Here is a 20,348-nt window from a genome sequence, read left to right as displayed (position 1 = left end):
GATTATAATATCGTCTATATACCTTTTGTATAGAATTATGTTTGAGAAAAAGGATGGTAGGGTTTTGGTTTCCAATGTTCTAATTACCATTTCACATAAGTCACCGAATAACAGACTTCCCTTGGGTACACCCTTCTCTTGCACATATCCAGTGACTTATATGACATGTATTATAATGTTTTGGTTTTGTTTTCCATTCATCACATATTAAGGCAAATATGGTTGTTTGTACTAATACGTGTATTTGATAATATTTTATTTGTGATTAAATGAAATAAATTTAATTTTCTTTATTTTGATCTCTAAAGTCACACCTCGTCCTATATGTGAGATCGTCTTATATGCAAGTAGATACAGTATATTTTGATTGTCTATGTCCTTCCTCCAATGCTTTTTTGAAAGAAGAAAAAAAAAAAAAAAAAACAGACGTTTTTTACATGTAATTGTACAGTGCTGAAATAATTGTGAAATAAGTGTTATAATTGACCAAGGTGCGACTGTTTGACGAACATGCAAAATAAAACTTAGCAAAAATGAGAAATGAAACTTAGGAAAATGGGCTGCCAAAGTGTATGCAAGTCAAAGAATGTTAGGAACCACTGCACTACAGCAAAAAGGTAGTCAAAGAATCAATGTTCACAGATAAATCAAATGGTGATTTTAATGAGTAAGAAGAGTAATACTACCTAACATAAAATTAAAAGTGAATAAAAAGACATTAGCATTGATGAATCAGTAAAATACAAGATCAATGAGTCAATCCTAGGCTCTTGAGTTTGGATTGGAATATACAGATGTCCTAAGCCAAATGGTAATGATAGTGTGGAGCCAGCTTATAATTCATTACAAATTTGTTCCACGAGGTGCCAGTACATTAAGAACTGTTAGACTTTAATTTTTTTAAATTTGATGAACATGGACAAGGGATAGAGAACAATATCCCCAATCAAAATCCATTCAAAAATTATGGCATTTGGATTTGATCTCAGATCCTCAATATTAATAGAAAAATTTGTTACTATATAGTTATATAGGGTATATAAAAATAACCAGGTAATCTCTTCACTATTCCATACTTTAATGCTATTTTTTTGTTTTGTAATTTAAATACAAAATAAAAAATGAATTTAAATACCTTTTGTAAATGAAGATCTAATGCTATGTTATTTGGCAACTGGCCTCCAACACAAAGAATTATTCCTTCTGGTTGCTCTAATGTGTAGATATCCATCACAGTCTGAAATTTTTATGTAATATTTAACAATGTAGATTCTTTTATTAATATATATTACTGTCTCACCTCAAAAGATATTTCATCAAAATATAATCTGTCACACATGTCGTAATCAGTGCTGACAGTTTCTGGATTGTAATTTATCATTATAGTTTTTCTTCCCATCTGAAAGAGTTGCTAAAATTAATCATTCATAATGGAGATGATGTTAAAGAAAATATACAAAAGTATAATAAAAATTGGTATTTATTTTTCTTATTAATTATCATCAAAAATAAATTTTGACTTTTCTTCCTGCTGCTTCTATTCTTTTATTGTCTCCTCAGCTTTCCCTCTTGTTAAACTCTGTATTTGCAAAGAGGAAGAGAGAGATAAGGAAAGAAAGGTGCAGGCACGTGCACTGAAAGAAGCAAGTAGACAAACTGATTCAAATTAAGATGAAAGTTAAAATCGAGGAAGGTTTTTCTGAAAAAAATAGTTGATCAATAAAGTACATTTGACAAAAAAGAAAATAAATTTTAGTTTTAAATACACTTAACTGTATAGTATTTTTATAGGTCCAATCACCACACATTTCATTACCTGTTTCTGTTCTGATCTCTTGCTCAGGCTAAACAGTAAACCTTACCAAAAACAAATACTTTACTCAAGTAAAGTGGCTCTTAACTTTTCCAGTGCCCACAGCCTTTGAATTTTTAAAATATTCTCTTAAACTTCTATAAAAAATTCATTAAGTATCTTAATTTAAGGGACTAGGGTTGTACTATTTTATCAAGAATATTTATCCTCCTTTAGAAAGCTTAGACAATTAAAAAGTAAACTTATCTGTGCCCATTCACATCAATTTAAAAATTAAGTCTAGGTAAGGGGATTTTTAACTGTTTCTATCCTGTAGGCATTAAAAAGCCTTTCTTCTGTGCCTATTGTGGGTTTGATTCAGCCTGCAATGGCAACAGAGGGATAAACAGGGAGCAAAACTTGACATATCTGGGAAGGACAGCCCCTAAAAATACCTAAAATTCTCAAAAGTGGTTGGACCAATGCTTTTAATGTCTTGGCTGTGAAAAATTAGTGATTTATGATGTTACTTAGCTCTCAATAGAAAAAATTTCAAAAATTTGACCCTATGTGCTCCAGGTTAAGAGCTATTGCTCTATAATTTGCTAAATGCCAGATCCAAAATTCTTTTCTAGGTCAAAACAAATAACTAATCAAGTGCACACAAATACAGCTCATTTTACTTAAATAATTTTATATTCATATTGCTATTTTGTTATTGAAACAATAAAAATCTACAATTCACAGTTTAAGAATTCAAGAGAAGTTATTTACGACAATGTATAAAGCCATTAAATAAACAAAAATTTCATAATATTAGCAAAATAACAATACAATTCAAAAGATATTAGACCAAATATCTGGCAAGCTTGGAACAAGAGATGGTCCAAATTTCTGGATTTTCCAATTTTCCTGGACACAGGCTAAATATATACTTAAATTATAATGAATAGTAGAAAACAAAAGTTTTTAGCACACCATATGCCAGTAATCACACAGGAACTGGCATTGAACAATGCATATGATACGGAAAACAAAACAAAATGGCTTATATTCAAAACTAGCCAGTTTTAAAAATATCCAGTTTTCTAAGAGCTGGATATTTGATCTGGTACTGTATATGGCTAAACTGCCTAGAATATATACCTGTCAGTCTGGATAACCTGGGTTCAAATCCAAGTCAGTTCCCAAAAATTTTCACAGACAATTTGATCAAGATAAATCAAGTTCCATTTCACAAAAAAAAAAAAAAAAAAAAAAAGGATGATTAGAAACCATTCTAACCATCCCCTCACGTTTAAACTCTTTCTACCCTCTACCCCATGGGCCTAAATGCGCAATGCTGTTCCATTGTGGGCTAAGCTAAACTTGTGTTGGGTAGAAAAGAACTTTCTTAATTTTCCACAAAGAGAGAAAGAGAGAAAGAAAGTAATCTAACATTAAATTAAATAATCAACCATTCCAACTTCAGCAAAAATTCTTTAATCCTAAGAATGTTTTCAAACGCATTAAGCGTCCATCTTCAGTTACATCTTTAAATTAAATATTAAATTCGAACAAATATTACGTAAATTAATGGTACGATTACAATAAATAAATAAATACATAAAAAATAAAAATAAAATAAAATAAAATAAACAGGATTATTGTAATTTACAAAATTATGCCAATATTTCATAAACAAATAAAAATAAAAATAAAACAAAAAATAAAAACGAAACAAAAAACCAATGTGCGGTTTAAACCAATCACGGATTATCGCAGTATTTCTTTACAATTGCCTTCATCCGTCATTAAAGATTTAAAACAATATCAGCTCTAGGATTATCGTACTTCTATGTTTAGCCCAAGTCATCGCACAAAGATTTCCAAGCTGTGGAAAGCCCATCAGCGTCCCTATAATTAATGCATTGCGTACTTCTCTGCGCTCTGTGGATTTCCAATTTTTCGAAAAACTTTATTGCGTGTCTCGATCTAGTAGACCTGATGATAGAGGCTTGGTCCCAAAAGACCGTGATGCCTTGCTGCTTAGCATAACTGGCCAGGACGGTACTATCAACTGATTTTTCCACCGATCGCTTGTGTTCATTAATCCTCTTTTTTAAATTTCTCAAAGTTGCCCCTATATATACTAATTTAGAATCAAACCTATGATCTCTTAATGGTATCGAATAAATTCCTGTTAGTGAATTACGCTCATACTTCATCTTATCATTCCTTAAAAGCTTGTATATGGTCGGATATGGTTTTGAATAATTACTTGGAAGCATTGCAACAAAGAGTGATAAGATTCACCCTAACTCCTCTAGCGAAATTGCTACATATGGATGCTGCCACTTTACAAGCTCCCAGGACTCCGAGAATGTTTGCTTTCGGAAAAACGCATAAAACGGGTTCTCAATTACGCCCTGTAGTGGAAAAGTGTAATGCTCCGACGTTCAAGATAGAAAAACTACTTCTTAAATTTATACAAAGTAATATGCAAGTTTCGCCGTTTTCGATCAAAAACTCGATAGAATTGATCCAAAAACTTGAGGATGTTACGCTCATGAATGAGGAGTGTTTGACGGTATTGGATTACAAGGCATTATACCCCTCCATCAAGCTGCCTCCTTGCTTTTGTGCCTTGCAGGACTTTTTATTTGCCAATATTAAGAACGCTGCAAAGTACCACACCCAGATCTTGGAATTAGCAGACTTGATATGTCACACATCTTTCTTTGGCTTCGAGGACAAAACTTATATACAGGGGCGAGGAGTACCGATGGGTAGCCCTATGTCTTATATACTCTGCGAATTGGTACTCCGCAAGCTAGAAAGCAGTATTCTCCCGATAGTAGGGGATGATATTTTATTATACGTGAGATACGTGGACGACATCTTTATCGCGTGGAAGGACAATCGCAACATCAAAAAGTTTATAGATTTAATGAATCAAAACCCCTATGGTTTAACTCTAGAGTTGGATCAGCAAAGTTATAACAGCGTTAATTTCTTGGATCTCACTATAACATGTGTAGGAGGGGAAATCCGCACGAATGTCTATCGCAAACCGACATCATTCCCAAGCGTTATCCCTAGGAACTCCGCAGACTCTGGGCATATCAAGATGGCAGTATTTCACTCGTGGATACAGAGAGCACACACACACTGCACAGATGTTTTAGATACAATTAAAGAGCTACAATACATCCGAACAATGGCTTTGTAACATGGCTACAGAACAGAAAAAATAGATGCTCTCATCAAGAAAGACCATAACCGAACACGTGGGAGGAGTAGAAACCAACCAAGAGAAAAAGTGATCCTCGATTACATTCCTTTTCTTAAGCCGTTAGTTAAAAGGATTTCCAGGAGTAGGAATTTGCAGGTTATTTATCGACGTAATCCGACCATATACAAGCTTTTAAGGAATGATAAGATGAAGTATGAGCGTAACTCACTAACAGGAATTTATTCGATACCATTAAGGGATCATAGGTTCGATTCTAAATTAGTATATATAGGGGCAACTTTGAGAAATTTAAAAAAGAGGATTAATGAACACAAGCGATCGGTGGAAAAATCAGTTGATAGTACCGTCCTGGCCAGTTATGCTAAGCAGCAAGGCATCACGGTCTTTTGGGACCAAGCCTCTATCATCAGGTCTACTAGATCGAGACACGCAATAAAGTTTTTCGAAAAATTGGAAATCCACAGAGCGCAGAGAAGTACGCAATGCATTAATTATAGGGACGCTGATGGGCTTTCCACAGCTTGGAAATCTTTGTGCGATGATTTGGGCTAAACATAGAAGTACGATAATCCTAGAGCTGATATTGTTTTAAATCTTTAATGACGGATGAAGGCAATTGTAAAGAAATACTGCGATAATCCGTGATTGGTTTAAACCGCACGTTGGTTTTTTGTTTCGTTTTTATTTTTTGTTTTATTTTTATTTTTATTTGTTTATGAAATATTGGCATAATTTTGTAAATTACGATAATCCTGTTTATTTATATTTTATTTTTATTTTTTATGTATTTATTTATTTATTGTAATCGTACCGTTAATTTACGTAATATTTGTTCGAATTTAATATTTAATTTAAAGATGTAACTGAAGATGGACGCTTAATGCGTTTGAAAACGTTCTTAGGATTAAAGAATTTTTGCTGAAGTTGGAATGGTTGATTATTTTATTTTATATTGTCTCTTCAGTAAGGAAATATAGTTTTATTTATTCAGTAATCTAACATTGATCTTAAGTACTTAAATTTCTCAATTTTTTTTTTATTCCTATATCCAATAACTAATGTACAGTGCATTCTGTCTCTTACTACTAAAGTCAAAGTGTATGAACTCTGCTAATCTTTAATCCTTCCACTTCTAATTTATTTCTAAGCTTTTCTATCTATACTAACAATTCTTTCTTATCTTCATTTACTAGAACTATATCATCTGCAAATAACACATACCATAGTTTCTCTTTGACTGTATTTATTTCTAACCCTTTGTCTAACATTAAGATAAAAACATATGGACTTAATCTTGGACATCTACTTTTATTCTAAAGCTTCCTGTATCTCCATACCAAATTCCTCTGCCTGCTTCTTGGCTGTATTGGTGAGCTTTTTGCTGAGGTCTACTTTTGTGTTTCTTGGGCTCTATTGAGTGATTTTTCCAGCTTTTTTTTGGTCATTTTAGTTAGTATTTGTGTTACTGCTGAGATTTTGAGTCAGTTTTTCATTCTCAATAGGCTAGATTTTTCTTTTTTATGTGTTTTTCATTTGTTAGGCTTAGCTGGCTCAGTTTCTGTTTTGGCTTTGCCGGGCAGAAACAGTTACTTTCTTTGATTTTTAATTGAGTTCCTTTTCAACTTACACTCGGCCACCTTCTTGTTTTTGGCTGGCTTTTGTAAATTTTCAGTTTTTCAGTTAGTTAGTCTTATACTCAATCTTCCTTACACACCGGTGATTCAATCAAAAAATACACTTACGTAAAGCCAGATAACCGGAGTGGTTAGTATCCGGTTATCTGGCTTTACGTAAGTGTATTTTTAGTTAGTCTTATCTTAGTTTAGGCCTAAGTTAGATAGTTCTCTTTTTGTAGTTAGTTAGGTCTTCAGGTATTTAGCTTCCCCTATAATTTTGATTTTTCTCAGTCAAATAGTTTTTGAGTTTTCTGGTTTTTCTGAGTTGTTCTTCAGCCTTTTCAGTTGTAAGTCCACAGTTAGGCTTAACTAGGCCAGTTTCAACTGCCTAGCCATTTTCATAGTTTTTTCGGCGTTAGTTAGTATTTTGGCATTTCATGGCTCATGTTTTTTGTAGTTAGTTTTCCCTTTCTAATTCATTTCCTTAGTAGGTTCTTTGTTCCCCCTGTTTGTTCTGTCTTTCTGGGCCACACTGTTTTCGAGAATTTTGGTTATACTGCTTTGCAGTATTTGAGTATTCAGTTCTCCTGTTTTTTTCCTTGATTTAAGTTATAAGTTATTAGTTTTAAGGTAGATTAAGAGTCTTTCTAGACGGCATGTCCATCTAGTTCTGAAAACACTGGGACCAGGAACCCATACTCAGATGTCTCATCAGTCTGTAAAAAGCTTAGGGAGCTTTTGGACATTATTTTGGGAAACTGTCCAGAAGGATACAGCTCTGCTGTTTGGAAAGAGAACAGAAAAATTTGTAAAGCTGCAAATGATCTTTTCTTGCTTGCAGGCGTCCCGCCTGCAAGCAAGAAAACATCGGTTCATCGTCCCAACAATGATGTTGATATGTTGAATAGTTTAATTAGCGAAGCAGTTTCAAAATCCCTAGCTGATAGTGTCTGTCACATTCAGCAGGAGGTTTCCGAGAAGGTTGGCTCTCTCATTGATAGCAAAGTCAACAAAATATTGGACACTGCGAAAAACACTATTCCGACTAGTTTACCAACCTCCTCCTACACTGGTGTTGCTGCAAGGGCTAACACAACAAACACCAAAATTATCCAGAAAACAGTCCAAAAACATACACAGTCCAGTGTTGGCACACAAACAGTTCTCATTTTTCAAAAGAAAACATTAATATCACTCAGGACAAAATAAGACAAACACTCAGTACAAACATAAAACCTAATCAGTTAGGAATCTCAATTAAAGCACACAGGAAAATTAGGAATAATGGAGTTTGCATTCAGTTAAATACAACAGGTGACAGTGACAAAATGGTTGCAGCCATAAACTCAGTAAAAACATTAACGGATAGGTTAGAAATCAGATACTCAGCAGCCAAACAATCTAAGGTTATTCTGTTCAATGTCCCGGGTGACACTGTCACCAGCGCCTTCATAGAGGAAGTCCACATCCAAAACACTGCATTAAATACTACACACACACACACTCCAGGAATTTCAAAACTCTTGCTGTGTTCTAACCAAACCAAATCGCAACATGACAGACACTTCTAGATTACATGTCCTTCGGGTAACTCCTAGTATCAGAAACATGTTAATTCAATAGCAGTATGTTAGTGTGCAATGGGAAACCATAGCTGTAGATGACTATATTCCTCTCACACACTGTTACAAATGCTGTGGTTATGGCCATCTTTCTAGCAAATGAACAGAAAAACACCATCACTGCATGGGCAACCACAGATACAAGGTTTGCCACGTCATGTCCACAATCAGGAACCATGCTGTGTTAATTGTGCGAAGGTCAATAACATTCTACCAGAAGGGAGCAAACATAAGACTGCACATAACGCATTCTATCAACAGTGCCCCAAAACCAAACGCATGAAAACACAAGATGCCAGTAGGGTCAGCTATGAATAATACATCCATACACAATACAAACACAGGCAGCTATAACTCATATAGATTAATGCATAGAAATGCAAAGCTGCCTGCTCCCTCCTCATTCACACTTCCAATGTACACAATATAGACATCATCATGATCCAAGAGCCCTACACTATTAACAATATGATAGTCAGGTACAATGACTGGAAAGTCTATCCAGCTCAGAACCCTGGCTATCGCATCAAGGCTGGTATTATCATCAGGAACAAAAACATTACTGCCTGCCTTGTCCCCCAACACACCACAGAATACATTACCACCATCTGTGTTACAGACAATAACACTCACCTTTACATATGTTCCGTCTACATTCCAGTCACCACTAACATCGAGACAACCATTGAAGACAACCTCCTGAACTCATAGAAAGATAAACCTATGCTAATAGGAGGAGACTTCAATGCCAAGTCTGTGACCTGGCATAGTCCAAAAGATAACCCTCAGCGTAACATAGTTAACGAAACCATGGCCCAACACAACCTTACTCACTTGAACACACACCAGCACCCTTCCGACCTACTCCTGTACCACCGGGAAAAGTTGGATCGACCTAACAATAGGAAACAGTCACATCACCCCTAGGGTTGGCCACTGTTACACTATCGACAGATTCTGCCAGTGACCATAGGTATATCTTCTCCCAACTGAACACTACTAGTAATACTAATAATCATAGTTTTCACTATATTCGCACTAACTGGCAATTGCAATTATTCCACGACACCTTCAATAACATTTGGGCTGGTACCCCTCACCACAGTCACTATACTCAGGACACATTAGACAATCTTGTCACCAGGCTTACAAATACAATCACTAACTCTTATGTTATTGTCTCAGAGGTCAAACATTGTAAACACAAAAAGGTTCCTTGGTGGACCACTCAGCTAGAAAACAAAGAAAAAGCTGTTAGGAGATTAAGGAGGCAATTTAGGAATGAACAGGACACGAACCTTAAAGTCACAATTAATGACCAGTACAGGCACAAACACAATGGTTACAAAACCCTTATAAATAAAACAAGGACACTTGGAAGGATTTCTGTACCAACACCTGCAGTCGCAACCCCTGATCTGAATCGTACTACTTAGCTTGTAAGAAAAAATGCCAGCTTTAAACCCCCTCCACTATCCAGTTCCCAGATGGTCGCTACACCAACAGCACGGAGGAAAAATCACGCTCATCCTCACCAGCCTTTACCCTTTGGATGATCCACAGCAGGATGAATATACACAAGCAGTCATCCGGAGTTCTACACTCACTCCACCTAATACAGACAATAACCACAACTTCATCTACATTGAGGTTTCGAATGCCATATGTTCGCTCACAGATAACAAAGCCCCATGTCTTGACAGCATAACCACTAGGATGATAAAACATGTGTTTGAGGCCAATCCTACAGCATTTGTAATTCTCTTCAATATCTATTTGAACACTGGCCTTTTTCCTACTTAGTGGAAAAAGGCTAGTGTCAAATTAATTTCCAAACCTACCAATGCTAACACTTACAAAAATACAGGTCAATCTGCAATCTCCAAACTCTGGGAAAAGTGTTAGATGGTCTAATGATTAATAGGATCACATCGCATCTATGCAAGCATATAGCTCTGCATCAGATCGGTTCAGCTTCTCTAAAGACAAAGGTACAGTAGATGCCATCCATCAGGTCATTAACAATATCCACCAGGATAAACAAAACAATCAGCATGCCACAATTATCACTATTAACTTTAGAGGCACCTGCGATCATGCCTGGTGGCCTTTTATTCCGCACACATTACATGTTCATGACTGCCCTCAAAATCTTTACAAACTTCTGCAGTCCTATCTTAGCAACAGGAGTGTAGGTGTTTATACAACACAAAATAACATAATCATACCCATCATGTCCTCGTGGATCCAGGGTTAAGCTTTCGTAGGCATGCCACTTGTCAGAAAGCTTAACTCTTCGAATAGGTGCTCACAGAATAAAGCAAACAATGGAAATTAAACATTTAGGTGTTATTCTTGATGAGAGACTTAACTTTACATCCCACATCAAACACATCACTTAAGCTAAAAAGATGGTCAATGCCCTCATTAGTGTTGCTAGGAACACATGGGGCCTTGGCCCTAACGCTACTAAGCTTATTTACAGGGGTACAATTCAGCCAACACTCCTCTATGCCATACAAATCTGGGGCCATGTGGCCTCCAAAGTCCATAACTGCAAAAAACTGTTATCTGTTTAAAGGATTGCAGCTATCTGCATTTATAATGCTTTAGGACCACCCTTTCGGTAATGTCAGGATTGACCCCTGTCGACTTAAAAATTAAATGCATTATTTGGCAGGAAAATATCATCATCTTACCCTGGCGAGGTTATAGAGACTCGGATGTCGACAAGATGATTAGTGTAGGTAAGATTTCCCCCAGTTTCACCTTGATCGATGATATCAAAAAATTCAGCATCGACAAAAATACCCTCCCGACATACGATTACCACCCCTCCCATCAGCTTGCCCTGACGTTTACTGTGTAGATCCAGCTGATCATTTCATGTTTAGGATTTACACTGACGGTTCCAAGATTCGTGACGATTTGGGTGCTGTTTTTGTAGTTTACTCTGACATAGGCTGTGAGCTTCACAATGCATGCTTCCATCTAGGTTCACACTGCTCAACAGCACAGGTGGAAACTTTAGCTATTTATATGAGCTTAATTCACATTAGGCATAGGAAGGACAAAAGACACTACTTATACTATCGCATTTATTCTGACAGTAGGGTAGCTTTACACGGGATTGCAAAGTCTGATAGCCGCAAAACTCGTCCAACTCATACACCATATTCTCAGACACTTAGACAACAACATTAGAATAGATTTTCAATGGGTCCCGAGTCACGCAGGGGTTCTCGACAAGGAGGTCGCTGACCGTCTTGCCAAACAATCTGCAAAGTCTTCAGTCACTAGTACTTTCAGTTACATTCCTACCTTGTACATCAACAATCACGTCAAGAAGCAAATCTTCATTCTCTGGCAAGACAGCTGGGACCATGACACCACTGGTTGATTCACCTACACTTTCATCCCCAAGGTTGACACTACTGCAATTCTTTGCCACTTTTACCCTAGTTACACCCTCACTCAGCTACTTACAGGACATGGCAACTTTAAGCAATACTTGCATAGATTTAACCTTGGGGTCACAATCCACAATGCAATTGTGGTATTCAGGAGGACCAAACACCATTTCACTTAGTTTTTCACTGCAATAGGTACAATCACATTAGGGATAGTTTAATGAGAGCTGCTATTCTTGAAGGATACAATTGGCCTTACAACCTGCACCAACTCATTCATACACGTACAATGTTCCATCATCAACTTGCATTCGTATCCCTTGGTGGGGCTCTTGAGAGTACTCACTCCAGAGGTGCAGATGGCAATTAGCTTTCCCTTGCTTTGTTTCAACTGTTGGTATACAGCTGTCTTTGCACCTTGTATTTTAGTTATTTTCCATTTTTTTCAGTATAAATTTGGTTAGTTTAAGTTAGTCCTAGTTGTAAGTTAGATTAGGGACTCTTAGCTTGGTTTCCGGTTAATTTTGATAGGTTAGGTTAAATTAGATTAGGGTTTGTTAGCTTTAGTTGTCTGGTTAAGTTTGTCCTAAGTTATGGTAGGTTAGTTTAGTTAGTGAGTAAGTTAACGTTTAAAATAATAATAATAATAATAAATATATAAAAAAAATTAATAATCTTTTTTTAGGTCTTGCTCGTTTGTCTTCTGTCAGTCCGTTCGTCTCGTCTAGTTTGTTATTGTGTTTGCTTTCGTGCTGTCTGTCTAGCTGTTAAGTAGTATTAAGATTCGTGATTGCGTTCAGTTTTATTAGTATTAAGTAGATATAGGTCTTCCTACTAACAGCCACGTGGCACTAACCTCTACACTTAGCTATTCGTGGCGGTACTCGATTATTGATGTTCCTTACACTCGGGTTTTCTTTTAGACCCTTTGGGAGACTATGGCCTTGCAGCATAATAACTGCACGCCAACATCAAACATAGAGGGGACTGTAGCCTTATGTACACCATTCAGAGGGATTCTACCTTTCTCTACTCTCTCTCTTCTTCCCCCTAAACACTAAACACTTCGTGTATGGCTGACGTCTTTCTTGTATGTATGCATGAATGTATCTCTGTGTCATGTATTAATTTGACTACTACTCCAATACTACTCTCATACATTCTTCTTGTATTTCCTTTGTCCTAAGTACTTGCAATATAAAACTTCTAGAAACCCTGTCAAACTTTTTCTAAATTATGAATACAATATTTATGTCTGTCTTAGCATTTGTATATTTTTCTACTATCTGCCAGACTGAAAATACTAGTTCCATCATCAATCTACCTGATGTAAATTCACATCAATTCTGGCTTATACCAATCCTGTTTCTAATCCTATTATATACAATATTTTTCTATAACTTCAATGTATGAGTCATTAATTTTTTTTCCCTCTATAACTTCTGTATTTGATTTTCTTGTATATTTTAAAATGAATTAAAGAGATTTTTGATCATAGTGAATAATACTATAGAACAGTTGAGTGTTATTAGTGAATATTTGAGACAGGAAAAAAACTGCAACAACATTTGAAAACTGGTAAAAACAGCAGGAAAACATCAAACAGCATTTCATTTAAAGTGAATGTAAAATATATACAACCTCAAATTAGAAAAAACTTACTTTTCTTAATTTTGTAACACAACTAACGGCACACCAATCAAACTCGACAGAACTACCAATTCTATAAACTCCAGACCCCAAGACCATGATAGCTCCTCCAGGAAACTGAAGATCATGGGAAATTCCATTGTAAGTTAAGTACAGATAATTTGTCTTAGCAGGCCATTCTGCTGCAACAGTGTCAATCTGTTTGATTTTAGGAGTTATGTGCATTGTCTGACGGATCTTTCTAACTACTAGTTCGGTACTGAAAATTAACAAAATGAAAATCATGTAACGATATGTTAAAATTCTTAAATAATTTCAAATTTTAACTTATTAAATAATGGATATAATTATACAGTAAACTAAGCCTGAAATTATAATTTAATCAAATGATAATGCTGGAATTGTGTGACACAACTGCATGACAAGTGGGAGTTGCAAGTTTGAGTCTCATTCCAAATCAATTTAGAATACAGTAAGACCCCGCTTAACGTGGAGGATGCATTCCTACACGACAAAGCACTAAGCGAAACAGCGTTAAACGAGACCATTTTAACATAAAGTAAATAGGGATAGGGAAACACGTGACCAAAAAATAAGCAATTTTACTATAATTTTAAGTTATTTTTATATAAAGTTTTGCATAATAATATATGTTAAATAACACATAAACATATGTGCACAGAAATGTAAAGTTAATTTTTTGTGACGAAGGTCCTGGCTCTTCTGAAATTCTTGTGTTTTGTGATAAAGTGATATAGTTTCATTGGTCACTTTCTTTTTCTTTCCTTAAGCAAATGTCTGTAGCAGACCGTATCCAAAATGCCTCGTGTTGCTTTGGCACTCCTATCAAAATCTGGATCATTCGCTACAATTTGATCAACAATTTCGGTTATTGTTACCAAACTTTCACTAAGGAAAACTGTAGAGAAATTTTTTGGGTTCTTCATTTTCAGAATCTCTATTTTCCAGTTCTACATGAATTCCTTGTTCTTCCAGTTCTTAAAGTCGTTGTTGGTAAGTTTCTTACCAGAAACCTGCAGTAACTCTCCAATATCCTGCTCGTCTCCTGTGTCGATTAAGTTAACAATTTTCTCAACCTAACGATACAGCGACAGACTCTTCTCAATGAGAATTCTTGGATACCTCCAGCCATAACTTCTTCCACATTTCATTCATGCATTTATCAGTTAATTCTTGCCATGAGAAGTCGCTATTTCCTATGGCATCCATGATGTTATATTTTTTCCAAAATTGCACAAAACAAACATAGATTTAAGGGAAGTACAGCACTATGACAAATTGCTATCTTTTGCTGATTGGTTCGTGTTTGGGAATAATCATATTATATATGAATCAATGAAATATCATGTTAATTTGAATCAGCGTAAATTTTGAGCATTTTTTAGGTGTCAAGCAGACTGTGTTATATTGAATCAGCATTAAGTGGGGTCATACTGTATTATGGAAGAAAAGATTGAGTAATTTAACATAAGATTGCAAATTAATTCCCACCTTTACTTCACGTTATTTTATATCTATATACTAGCTGACCCGGCCACGCGTTGTTGTGGCTCAAAATGTATCTATTATAAATGTGTAACACTTCCCCCGTGGGGGAAATTTCAAAAAATTCCTTCTTAGTGTATATTCTCTTGACGTACCCTATTAAAACGCAATCAAAAACGCATCTAAAATAGTATAATAAAAGCCGAGTTCTTCACAGTAAGCCTTAATCCCGTCACTTTTCCCGCTGGGGAATATCGAAAAATCCCTTTTTAGTGTATATTCTGTTGACGTAACCTATTAAAACGCAATTAAAAACGCAAAAAAACGCATGTAAAATAGTATAATAGAAGCCGAGTTCTTCACGGTAAGCCTTAATCCCGTCCATCTCCCCCCACTGGGGGGAATTTCGACATGTATATTATATAAAAACACGTGCGTATTCGAATGCAACGTTGTGTCAAAATTTCAAAGGAATCGGTAGGAACAAACGAACGTTATATTTTATTTATATTAATATTTATATTAAGTAATAATTTTAATAAAATAGGAATAATTAATAGTTATTCTCCTAACCTCACTCAGACTCTATTACACTGTAAGACAACAACACCTTGATGCTGAGAACCTTTAACTTTAATCATAAACAAACGTTTTCGGCCCATTCCATGGCCATCGTCAGGCTAACAACATTCGAATACTGTTCCGAATAACCAATTTCAAATTTAAATAAAATACAAAAGAACTCACGCGCGATGCTAAACAACGTAAACTAAAACTAATATAAACAACATAGAAAAGAACAAACGAACGTTATATATTATTTATATAGATAGATAGAAAATGATCTGCTTCAGTCCATTCTCACAGAAAAGCATAATGCCTGACAGAAAAGCAAACTTAGTTCGTCGGAAGGTAGCGCCATCTGTTGGACATAAAAGCCTTAATTTATATATAAATATATTTTTGAAAGGGGGGAGATGGTGTAGGGGTATGAAAAATAGATAGTAGCCGATTCTCAGACCTACTGAATATGCATATCAAATTTGGTAAAAATCGGTAAAGCCGTTTCGGAGGAGTACGGTAACTAACATTGTGACACGAGAATTTTATATATAAGATTTAATTAGTGAAATTTGATCTGACAAATCCAGCAATATCATTTGATGACAGATATAGTTAATGATTAATTCTTTTAATTTTGCAATTACTAAGAAAGCCTTTTCTGCATGCTCATAATAGGTTTGACTAGCCTAAAACAGAAGCAGCTAAGCAATGAAGGAAGGGATCCAATATATTTGGATGCAAATTACATCACAAAAATTCCCAATGTTCTGATTTGAACTTGGAACCCAGATCCCCAGAGCAGAAGGCTGAGACCTTTACTACTTTGATTATGGTACACATTTCAAGGTAATACTATATTATGCTTAAATCGTTTAAATCAATAAGCAGAAAAGGTAAATTAAAACATAGGTTTGCACCATTTAATGGCGGACCTTGTATATGGCAGAGGCCCTGTAAAATTCAAAGATGTCCATACCTTTTCTATGTTTAGGTATGTTTTCATACCTAAATACTTGTCATTGTGTTACATATAGCTTATAAAAATAGTAGACTATACCATATAGATTTGTCAAAGAACACAGTATGACATTCACTTAACAACAAAGTTGTTTAACAACATTTAACACAGTTGTGTAACAAAATTATTTCTCAAAGTGTATTTCTGTCATTAAATGACATGCATCTGTATATACATAATATTTTAATTTTATACAAATAGCAACTCTAATTCTATTGAAATAGAATGGTCCTTTTTCCATTTATAAAAACATTCAAAGTGACAAACAATATGCTCATAAAATTAAATTTAAAATTAATATGCAGATGTAAAAATTTAGAACATACCTCTCAATACACTGTGCAATTTGTTTATCAGAAAACCCAAGTTGTTTAGCTTTCAGGATCACTTCCTTTGTTAAACCAGAAGGCTAAAAATATAAATTTGTACTTTAAATCTCTATTTACAAGGTAATCAAAGATAAATTTAAGCTTTACATTGATCAGAAAGACAGTTTAAATATAATAGTAAATAAGAAATTAAACAAAAGAAGCAATACACTTCATATAACTCCAGAAATATATTTAATTAGCCAAAAACATTTTAGATCTACTTCTATGTGCCTTATTTATGGAACATAAAACTTAAAAAAAGAACACAAAAAAAACATTTGAAAAATATATTAAACACAATAAAAATAACTTAAATTCAAAAGAATGGGAAGAATGTTTTAAATCAATAGGGCATTTGTTAAAATACTGTAGAAGAGATATAAGAATGTTTTTGGTTAATTACTGGAGTTAAACAAGATGTACTGCTTCTTTCTTTTCGTTACTTCTCCAGTTATGTCATATTATCTTGTGATAAGAAATTAGTAAAAATAAATTTGAAAAGTTTAATTTCAGTTTCTAAGAGCTAGAAAATTAAGTTGTTTGGATTCATTGATTTGCAGCAATAACAATTGAAAATCTACATTTTTTATTTTAACTCTTTCTGTCCTATGAACATTAAGAGAATCTTGTTTCCTGTACATCACAACCTCACTTGGAACCATGCTGAGGCTGGGCCAAGTGACTGAATCCAAGAAAATTTCCAAGGATCTGGCTGGTGGCATCCTGTACTTTATTTTATAGAGGGCTGTACAATCAGAATCTTAAAATAGTAGTATAAAAGTTAACCAACCAAAGATAATTATTCTTTATTTCCAAAACCACATGAAAGAAGTCACGTACTGTCACAGCACATATCATCCCTCTGATGAAATATTTTCAATTCTGTTCTTAATTTTTCTTTGTTTCAATGATGTTAGCAAAAGTTCATTCAGGAAAGCTTTCTTTGTAAGTGGGAAACACATTCAAAAAAAATAGTTCACCTGGTAAAATCAAATTGGTCTCATATTTCAGTCATTATGACATTATAATATTCTTCAGCCACAACTTGATTAATTTTGGACAAATTTGCTATGGCACTTTGAGCTAGGACAACTTCACATAGTTTGATTGCATTAAACTTGTCATCTTACTTTGGTGATCAAAAATTCAAAATTTTTAAAACAATTCTGAACGTACATGCTGCCAACTTCACAAGACTAGACTTGTTTAAAAAATATTTCAATGGAGTGGGATGGTAGTAAATTATTTCTAGAAAACAATTAAACTGGAAGACCATTTGTTTCTGATATTGTTTTAAGACCTTCTTTGTATCTAGAAGTGTTTCCAAACATTTGAAAATTGATTGTTTTTGTCATACAGAGCATTAATCATTCTTGTTTTGAAATTCTGTCTCATTATAACAATCTTTGGAAGCCACCATTTTGCAATTTCATCCAAACCTGATGTTCTTTTTGTTGATTGAGAAAAAATAAAGCAAAATACTGTATTTTGACAAAAATATTCTTAATATTTCTAATGCAAGATGCTGTATTTTCAAGTATTATGTTAAACTGATGAATATAATAATGGATGTAAAAGGCATTTTTTCCTGATGAGTGCTTGTACACTGCATATAACTGACACTCTGTTATAAGTTAGTTCTGAATGATCATTTTATTTGTAAGAACAGCAAGTTGATCTACTTTATCTATTATAACCCCTGCTATATTTTCTGATGCATAATCCTCTAATTTAATAATTTTCAAAATAGTTCATTTCAATTATGAAACAATTATCTTTTTATTGTTGATTCTTTCTGTCCTGTGAATACCAAAAGAACCTTTTAATTGCATTTGTCATGGGTTTGGCCAGGCTTGCAATGAGAGTGGCCAAGTGCCAAGGATGAATCTCAACATATCTGGGATGGATCATCTCAGAAAAATTCTAATTAGGAATACTATTAACAATGAAAAATGCTGGTCTGACCAAGAAATGTGGGTGATCTGTCAAGGAGAGTGCCTTCTGAGAGGATTTTATAGGAAGCTGGGCCTCTATTTAGGTGTTACCCAAAGAAAATCTAGAAAACTCCAGCCAAACATGCAGCTAGCCTGTGACTGACTACAAGTGTTTGGCAATGTCATCTACTCAACAACTATTAGGCTTGCCAAAGGAAATCTTTTAATATTCAACATAATGGAAACTTCGTTATAGAGAAATTAAAAAGATAAAAATATTGATACAATTTGTAGGACAAATTACGAAATTAACATTCTCATTCAAGAATATTAATTTCTTGGTGACTTTAGTTCATGAATTCATTACAAACTTAGTAATTGAATATATTAAAACTTACCTTTGATTGAAAACTTTCTAAGTAACTGTGATAATTAATTATATTTTGTAATTTTGAAAGAAACCAAGGATCAATTCTTGTCAATTTATGTAAACATTCAATAGAATAACCAGCTTTCAATGCCGCTGCAACCACAAACATTCTCTTGTCTGTTGGACATTCTAATTCCTGAAAATGAAGAGAAAATATGTGATTCTTTATTCACAAATATACAAAAAAAAAAATAATATTAAAATAAAGTGAAAACCAAATGTAGAGAATAATAAAAGATTGTAGGAAATAATGTAGAAAATAAAAAATTGTTAGAATTTAATTATTTACAGAAAAATTTAAACTTTGAGAAAATAAGATTTTTATTTCTAAAGCAAATCTTATTAAAGTTCTTAAACTTAAATATTATTGAAGTTTGGTTTATTTTGATAGGATATGGCAAAGCAACACATGGGCATGAAAAAGGTACCTCCTGGGAGATTTTCTACGAGAAAATTGCTCCTATTTAGACATATGAATAAAATTTAGAAAACTCCACATGGTCAGCCTGTTGATGAGAAGCAAACCATCAACCAACTAATAGTGTTTGGCAGTTTTATCTGAGGTGCTATTTTATCAATGTTCACAAATTTTGCTTTACATCAGTTTTTTAATATAAGAAATTTTGGTCTTAACTAAGGTCTTACCTCATCATTTACTTGTTTGATATAAGGATCAAATCCGGCAATATTTTCATCGACCATTCTAAGGGCTTTCTGGAATGCTTCTTCAAAGTTACGACCAATTGCCATTACTTCTCCGACACTCTTCATCGAGCTACCAATCTGGAATATTTAAAAAATCTGTTAATAAAGAAAAGAAATCAAAATCTGAATAAGAAAATTGCTAAAATCATGGTTAGAGTCAAACTAGTAATAAAATGTTATGGATATCTCATTTGATACATTAGTGCCAAATGACTGCAGGATTACATTGGGCTATATTAATGCTATTAATAAAATTATTTACTAATTATTAATTAAATTTAAAGTAAATTACTCTTCATTTAATTAGTAATATAACCTAATCAGCAATCATTTGGTATTAATCTAAGAATCGAGTTGTTTGTATTTGTGTATATATATATCATTTGATACATTTACATACATACAAGAAAACATCGGCAAGTACACGAAGTGTTTAGCCAGTAGAAAACAGAGTAAGAGAAAGGGGAGGGAAGAAAAAAGGGAGAGGAGATAGAG

General features: G+C 34.2%; 1 protein-coding gene across 1 annotated transcript in view; it reads right to left on the bottom strand.

The window, feature by feature from the left end:
* Positions 1 to 20,348, bottom strand: part of r (carbamoyl-phosphate synthetase 2, aspartate transcarbamylase, and dihydroorotase rudimentary) — a 186,212-nt gene that overhangs the window by 75,791 nt on the left and 90,073 nt on the right. The window contains exons 16-21 of the mRNA XM_067269235.1: positions 19,794 to 19,931; positions 19,117 to 19,284; positions 16,740 to 16,822; positions 13,338 to 13,584; positions 1,301 to 1,399; positions 1,136 to 1,237 (exon numbers count right to left, since the gene is read on the bottom strand). Coding sequence (XP_067125336.1) covers positions 1,136 to 1,237; positions 1,301 to 1,399; positions 13,338 to 13,584; positions 16,740 to 16,822; positions 19,117 to 19,284; positions 19,794 to 19,931 — 837 coding nt within the window. The remainder of the gene's footprint in view (positions 1 to 1,135; positions 1,238 to 1,300; positions 1,400 to 13,337; positions 13,585 to 16,739; positions 16,823 to 19,116; positions 19,285 to 19,793; positions 19,932 to 20,348) is intronic.

This window comes from Centruroides vittatus, unplaced genomic scaffold (genome assembly GCF_030686945.1).
Source record: "Centruroides vittatus isolate TY-2023 unplaced genomic scaffold, ASM3068694v2 contig_349, whole genome shotgun sequence".
NCBI lineage: Eukaryota > Metazoa > Arthropoda > Arachnida > Scorpiones > Buthidae > Centruroides > Centruroides vittatus.
This window is presented reverse-complemented; position numbering and strand designations above follow the sequence as displayed.